The sequence below is a fragment of the Maniola jurtina genome, chromosome 22 (genome assembly GCF_905333055.1).
Source record: "Maniola jurtina chromosome 22, ilManJurt1.1, whole genome shotgun sequence".
NCBI lineage: Eukaryota > Metazoa > Arthropoda > Insecta > Lepidoptera > Nymphalidae > Maniola > Maniola jurtina.
The window spans coordinates 11,027,417-11,034,772 of NC_060050.1; the positions used below are offsets into that span (position 1 = coordinate 11,027,417).

The 7,356-nt window shown below is 38.4% G+C and overlaps 2 protein-coding genes across 3 annotated transcripts; one reads left to right on the forward strand and one right to left on the reverse strand.

The window, feature by feature from the left end:
- Positions 1–405: 405 nt before the first annotated feature.
- Positions 406–7,223, reverse strand: LOC123877034 (Bardet-Biedl syndrome 5 protein homolog). The gene is made up of 7 exons (XM_045923543.1): positions 6,986–7,223; positions 3,341–3,489; positions 2,431–2,608; positions 1,855–1,945; positions 1,509–1,655; positions 1,230–1,421; positions 406–640 (listed from the first exon to the last, which is right to left on the reverse strand). The coding sequence occupies exons 1-7, from the start codon at positions 7,048–7,050 to the stop codon at positions 419–421; spliced, it is 1,044 nt and encodes a 347-aa protein (XP_045779499.1). The 5' UTR covers positions 7,051–7,223; the 3' UTR covers positions 406–418.
- On the forward strand, positions 3,961–6,540 carry LOC123877027 (prothrombin-like). 2 transcript variants are annotated; one of them, XM_045923521.1, is made up of 2 exons: positions 3,961–5,241; positions 6,310–6,540. In XM_045923521.1, the coding sequence occupies exons 1-2, from the start codon at positions 4,080–4,082 to the stop codon at positions 6,492–6,494; spliced, it is 1,347 nt and encodes a 448-aa protein (XP_045779477.1). In that variant the 5' UTR covers positions 3,961–4,079; the 3' UTR covers positions 6,495–6,540. The 2 variants fall into 2 exon arrangements, with proteins under 2 accessions (XP_045779477.1, XP_045779476.1); XM_045923520.1 differs by having other exon boundaries at positions 3,961–5,237; positions 6,306–6,539.
- Positions 7,224–7,356: the final 133 nt, after the last annotated feature.

Genomic DNA, 7,356 nt, shown 5'->3' on the forward strand with positions numbered 1-7,356 from the left:
CCATTTTACGCGATGAGATATCGATTTAATTTATTAAAAACATATTAAAATATGTAAATAATATAAAGGATAAAAGAATTTTAGATTAGATTTTCAATAAAATAAATACTTAATTATTGAGACTTAAAAATTAAGCTATACTTAACTGATTCGATTCAATATTAATTCGAGTTTGGAGTTCGAATAAAAGTTGAAAATTGAAATCCCTATATCTTACAAATATTTAGTCTGTGGCTTAAAATATCAATGTCAACGTCAAAAATAAGTTGGCAGTAAGTTGGATACATGTACCTTAATATTATTTTTATAAATTATGTAAAAAAATAGCTATGAAATTTTATAACTCAATTTTAATAAAATAACACTGGTTTTATTGCAATTAATAGAAAATTACAAGGCTAACATATAATTAATTAATTTAATTTGTAGAGGTCTGGACTTCAAATAGGCTTTTAAGCGTGAATCCTTCTTTCAACGGCTCGATAGCTAGCCCTAAATAGGAGCTATAGACTGGTTGTACATCCGTATCTTCTTTATTATGGGACTGCTGAGAAGCTAAATACAGACTTGGCCCCATTTCACCTCTCGGTTCTCCAATTTCTTCCAGATCTTCTAGTTCATCTTGTGTTGGTCTTGATACCTGAAAATGAAGTTCGTGACAAAAATCAAATTTTTATTAAATCACACATCTATTAATGATATTTCGCTTCTTTGAACTAATCTCATTCAAACTAACTAGGTATTTACATTAGTTCAATATAACTTTGAATTTCCTATTTGTCTACATATTTTATCCTTCCCAATGCAGTTTGTCTTTCTGTTTCTGATAAAAAAGCCGTGAGGTTTCGTGAGGTATTAGACAGAAGTGAAACTTCTTAGTTATGTATTGTGTACCTATACAAATTTGTACTCTGGTCGCTCACACGTATGGGGCATCCAGCCAATGAGGTGTATTTTAATCACCCATCGATGTATATGGATTAGCCTTTCCCATACAATTCCGTCCGCAAAAATACGCTTGAATCTTACGTCATCGTCATTGACAAAGTCAAGAGACTTTTGCAATTTCTCTTGACTTTTTGAGCGCGTTTTTTATCTTCGAAGGGCCCATCCATATACATCGATGTAATCACCACATTCATTCGTTTCACTTTTTATGATTTAGGTCAAAAGTCTGCTGAGAAGCTTTGCTTCGTTAAAAAGTCCTGTAAAGAAATCACTAAAACTACCTCACACCCCCAATCCATCTCGACTCCAAGCACAGGTTTCTCAGTATACGCCTGGTGTAAAGTCTGCAGTTCTTTGAGCAAAGGAGCAAGCCTGTCGTGGGGGTCAGCTCTGAAGCCTAGCACATATCCACCACAAGCAGATCGTATTACAATAACCAGAGCGTCACCGAATTTTGAATTGCGTATTGTAATCTGTCAACAAAAAAAAAACTGAAGCATTATGAAACACTCGACAGAAGCGAAGCTTTAACTAGTTATATGCAAATATAAAAAGCTTACACTTTCAATAGTAATATACGGCATAGAAACGTTGAAGGCATCGTTAACGTCTGCATACCAGACGATCCTCACGTTGCTTACCACCATGGTGCCTAGATTACCAGATTCACTTGATAAATTCCAAATGCCATTTTCCATGAGACAGATCTAAAAAAAAGTTTTTATTTACGAGATTATTTCGTCAAAGTATCCGAACTTCCAACAAGTGTTGAGTGTTGCCAAGATGTTAATAATTAAGTGCTAGTGTTGTCAATGTGAATATTCATATTCATAAGATTTTTTATTAATTATCTAATTTTATTTGCGAGTTTAATAAGTAAAGCCGTAATCTATAAAAAAGTTATACCTTTTCAAGAGGCAATACGCGTAATTGCTTGTTATGTATAAAGGGTCCCCTAAGTTTTAAATCGCGGTACATTCGTGATGCTGCATATGCTCTGAAACATTATACAGAAGCTTGAGCGAAGCGAGCGCGAAAATATATTTCAATTTGATTAAATAGAAGCTATAAGCACGAGAAATAGTAGTCAGGTATCTAAGAGCGAAGCAAGCGTAATTTTTTTTGCTAGTTTCAATTAAATAAGTGGGGCCTTATTAGCGGGAGGACCCGGTTTCGATTCCCGCAAGGGTAAAATTGAAATTTTATAATTTCTAAATTTTAGATTCTCTGATCTGGTGGGAGGCTTCGGCCGTGGCTAGTTAGCTACCACCTTACCATCCAAAGACGTGCCACCAAGCGATTTAGTGTTCCGGTACAATGCCGTGCAGAAACCAAAGTGCTATCTATGGGTTTAATAAAAACTGCCTTACCCCTTCCAGTTTAGCCAGCTTCCATCTTAGGCGGCATCATCACTTACCACCAGGTGAGATTGCATCAAGTGCTAATTTGTATCTGAATTAAAAAAAATATTGATGTACCTACTTATGAACTCCTACAACAGAAGTGTAATGCCGGACGCAGTTGGGAGATAGGTTGGTGAAGACGAACTCATATCGGTTAGTGTTGTATCCTGCGAGAATGTATAACGCTTGAGTGGCGCCTCGCAGGCCTGAGTTCACCACCTTGGTGCTCGTTGATATGAAGCAGTTGAGGCCGATCGCTGAAAATACCAAAAAACTGGTTAAGTGCGAGTCGAACTCACACACGAAGGGTTCCGTAACATTGTATAAGAAATAACACTTGTCATCCTTATGTGCTTGACATCCAATCTACTTGCACGAAACGTTTTTGCTCAACGTTTTTGATACGAACCGCTAAGGTTTTGAATGCCCTTCCGGCATATCCGTGTTTTTTTGCCACGTTGCCCTTAATACCTTTAAAGCAAGAGTGAATAGGCATCTTCTAGGCAAGCACCTCCAACCTAGACCTCATCATTGCTTTTTACCCGACTGTGGCATAACCAAAAGGAAGAGTTATGCTTTTAACAGTCTATGTATGTATGTATGTTTGTTTGTATCCAGACTGCCTAAACTACAGGGCTGACTTTGATGATTGAGGTGTCAAATGACTTGTTGTAAAGGTCCGGGTGTCATATAGGCTATATTTTATACGAAGAAAATTGACCTAACGGATGTTACATCAAGAAAAGTGGGGGTCTACAATTTTTTTGCTATTGTATTGAGTGAGATGTCAAATGAAAGAGGAGAAAATTCTGAGTTCATAAACATAATGTTACAATGTTAAAATACACCGAGCGACAGAAAAACAATTTAATACTATATCTGTCGCGATCTACTGGCGGTGCGCGGGTAGTAGTCGGGTTATAGTGTTGTTGCTAAGCATGATTATCGACAAGTGCAAGCCTATTTACGCAATAAAAAAAAATACAGACACAAATTGATCCTAGGCGAGGAAAGCGAATGCCAGAGGACCCTCAAGCTGGTGACGACGAGGCGGCCCTTCATCCCGCTGTTTCCCTTCGAGTCTTCTATGGGCTCTATTCGCTCGAACACCTTCTCTCCCAGCCGCAGTCTTAGGTAACTGAAAAGACCAGTCAAGTGCGAGTCAGACTCGCGCACCGAGGGTTCTGTGCTCGGGTGTTTTTCCGACATTTTGCACGATAAATCAAAAACTATTATACTTACATAAAAATAAATAAAAATCTGTTTTAGAATGTACAGGTAAAGCCCTTTCATATGATAACCCACTTGGTAAAGTTATCTTACTTTGAAGATTGAAACACATTCTAATTTTTTTAATGATATAACCACAAATTCACTTTTTTCGGATTTATTCCTTTACTTGTGCTATAAGGCTTACCTACCTGCCTTTTATGACTCTAGGTCAACGGGAAGTACCCTATAGGTTTTCTTGACAGACGGAGACGGACAGACAGACCACAAAGTGATCCTATAAGGGTTCCGTTTTTCCTTTTTAGCTACGGAACCCTAAAAATATAAGTAAGTAGATATATACGAGGTAAAATCATCATAAACCGGGCGTCCATAATCGCCCGTCATTAGTTACATGCAGTGTTTGTAATTTGTATCTCTCAAACCCGTTCTACAAAAGGTTAAACCTCTAAAGAATATACTAGGTTTTATTAACCGTGTGTTTTGTTAAAAGTAACAATGAAGTGTATTGGATTATATCGTTATTGTTTGTGTCTAGTGATAATTGAGTTGATTACTATAGTGCAAAGTAGTGACAGTGTCTGCATGCCAATTAATGGCCCTATACATAATGGGTATCCTTGTAAGAACACTAAAGACATTATAGCGTTGTTCGATGGTTTATCACCTGATATGAACCAGTATTATGTTTATATAAACAAAAACTTTCCCACGGATACTCTCGCAAAAGTATCGTTTGATGCTGCTGTTAATATAACACTAATGGACCAAAGAGATGAACAGATATCTTTGTCTGCCGGACACGTTTTAGAAGTTCGCTGCATCGTCACACGTACAGGTTTAAGTTTTATAGTGGAGGGAACAACTCGGAGACTCCCTAATTTAATTAGTTTTACCATAGATGATGTAGAATATTGTGAAGATCCGGATATAGGGTTTGTTAAACATCAGGGGCAGGATAAGAATTATAAATGGTTTGGTGCGAGCGGAAAATCTGGTAAAACTTTCCGTTGTGGAAGACGTAAAGTGATGGAGACAGGGTCTGTAATCGATGGTGTCGCGGAACCTGGTGATTGGCCGTGGCATGTCGCTGTGTATAGAAAACGTTTAAATAGTCCATCCAAATATGCCTGTGGAGGAACTCTTGTGTCTCACACCTTTGTTTTAACAGTGGCACACTGTATTGTATTGGGGCCTGAAGATAGCTTTAGTACTGAAGCTATATTCACGGTTGTGCTTGGAAAATTTAATTTACTATCGAGCGATGACGAAAAAACAGTACGCGTGGACGTGGAGAGAAGTTTTATTCCTAAAGGTTACATAAGTCAGATTTTTGTTAATGATATAGCTTTGCTGAAGTTGGAATCGGAAGTGCAGTTCACGGATTACGTACAGCCAGCGTGTTTATGGCATAGGAGGTTGAGTGATTTGCCAGATGAACGTGTAGTTGGCACTTTGGCAGGCTGGGGGTATAATAACGATGATGAGATATCACAGACTCTCCAGCAAGTGAATTTGCCGATGGTGTCGCGCGCCACCTGCATTGCGAGCAACCCTAGCGCCTTCAGAGTCATACTGGTTGGGAACGACTTCTGTGCGGGCTACCACAACAACGGTACTGCACCATGCAGCGGTGACAGTGGTGGCGGTTTCCAGGTTTAAATTAATTTTTTGAAAATATTACAATAAAACTTAAAGCTAGTCTTATCTAATTACTATACAAATTATGCCCGCGTGGAATGGTGTCAAAAATACTGGCTGCAATTCCGCGCTGGACAGCCTGGCTGATCCGTAGCGCAAAAAATGAGCCAGCCCTTCTGTCACCCGATGAGACTATTAATCACGGTTTTAATAATTTTCTAATTTTTTTATTCAGATAGGTACAAGTTAGCCCTTAACTGCAATCTCACTTGGTGGTAAGTGATGATACAGTCTAAGATTATAGCGGGCTAACTTAGAAGGGTTATGGCAGTTTTCATTACACCCATATTCCTTTGGTTTCTATGCGGTATATATAGTACGGGCACGTACAGGAACTCTAAATCGCCTGGCGGCACGGCTTTACCGGTTAAATTGTTTTTTTAGGGTTTCGTATCTCAAAAGGAAAAAAGGAAGGAAGAGGATCACTTTGCTGTCTGTTGCTTATTCATGACTGTTGATACATAGAGCAAAAAACCGGCCAAGTGCGAGTCGGACTCGCTCACTGAGGGTTCCGTACTCGGGTATTTTTTCCAACATTTTGCACGATAAATAAAAACTATTATACATAAAAATAAACAAAAATCTGTTTTAGGATGTACAGGTAAAGCCCTTTCATATGATATCCCACTTGGTATAGTTATCTTATTTTGAAAATTGAAACACATTTTAATTTTTTTTTAAATAATGTAACCACAAATTCGCGGTTTCCAGATTTATTCCAGATGGACGGACGGACGGACGGACAGACAGACAGATAGACAGACAACAAAGTGATCCTATAAGGGTTCCGTTTTGCCTTTTGAGGTACGGAACCCTAAAAATGGCGATAACGGTGAAAGAAAACATCCCGAGGAAACCTGCATGTCTGAGAGTTCTTAGAAATGTTGTCAAAGGCGTTTGAAGTCGGTCTATTCGCACTTCGATAACGTGGCTGCGGCCAAGCCCTTTCTTGACCTGTACTCAGTAGTGAACTGGCCATGGCTTGGTGATGATGATGGATTAAACTGGTTCCTTGCTTTCCAGGTTTTTATCCCGGATAAGAGACAAGCCGTTGGCGGGAAGGTTTTAGGCGCTTGGTACGTCAGGGGAGTTCTGTCGAAGGGTTTGAAAGAGGAAAATAGCAACTTGTGTGACGCGAACCAGTACACGGTGTTCACCGATGCGGAAAAGTTTGCGGATTGGATCGACAGCCACTTGGATGAGGATCGTTGATTTGATACTTCGCTAAATATAGTATTTTTCAGTTTTTGTAATTATTTTATATAGTAAATGGTGAATGTATGTAATGTCTTTTATTGATCTTCTAAATCAACTGTCTTTATTATGAATTTTTTTTTGTGGGCTAACTTTGGGCTAACTTGGTTGTTACACCTAGGCAAGATCGCGTGTAGTAACACTTACTCGCTAACTTGACATCAAATAAAATACAAGTGTAAATTAAAAATTTATAAAAGGTTATAGCAACTAGAAAAGAGCTGATAACTTTCAAACGGCTGAACCGATTTTCTTGGATTATAGCTAAGAACACTCTCGATCAAGCCACCTTTGAAACAAAAAAAAAAAACTAAATTAAAATCGGTTCATTAGTTTAGGAGCTACGATGCCACAGACAGATACACAGATACACACGTCAAACTTATAACACCCCTCTTCTTGGGTCAAGGGGTTAAAAATAATAATAATAACTAATTTATACATCTCACTTGAAAGGTAAATCGAAGAGCACCTCCCGGTCTTCCCACACGACGTTTTTCTTGGCTTTTGACATATTATTACAAGTACCCTACCTACACAGCAGGTATTTGTTTCTTTGTTTTTTTATCAACATAAATACGTATTTATTGGAAAAATGTTTCCATGTCGGTTGCCATGGTAATTGGTGGCGTATTGAATAAAGAAGCTATTACAGCGCTTTTTGTGAAGCTTTTCAAGCGCTTTCACTTATTTTAAAACTCACCCACTACCGGGCACGGTCTCCTTTCATAATGAGAAGGGTTTAGGTCAGAGTCTGCCATGCTGGCCAAGTGCGGATTGGCAGACTTTATAGTTCACACATCTTTGAGAACATTATGGA

Bases quoted from the DNA above. Each gene is read 5' to 3' on its own strand.
- LOC123877027 (XM_045923521.1), top strand. From the start codon at position 4,080: ATGAAGTGTATTGGATTATATCGTTATTGTTTGTGTCTAGTGATAATT. The intron at 5,242-6,309 runs AAATTAATTTTT...CTTTCCAGGTTT, and splicing joins TGGTGGCGGTTTCCAGGTTT to TTATCCCGGATAAGAGACAA.
- LOC123877034 (XM_045923543.1), bottom strand. From the start codon at position 7,050: ATGTCAAAAGCCAAGAAAAACGTCGTGTGGGAAGACCGGGAGGTGCTC. The intron at 3,490-6,985 runs GTGAGATGTATA...TGGTCTTTTCAG, and splicing joins CTCTTCGATTTACCTTTCAA to TTACCTAAGACTGCGGCTGG. The intron at 1,946-2,430 runs GTAGGTACATCA...ATAATGTTTCAG, and splicing joins TCTGTTGTAGGAGTTCATAA to AGCATATGCAGCATCACGAA.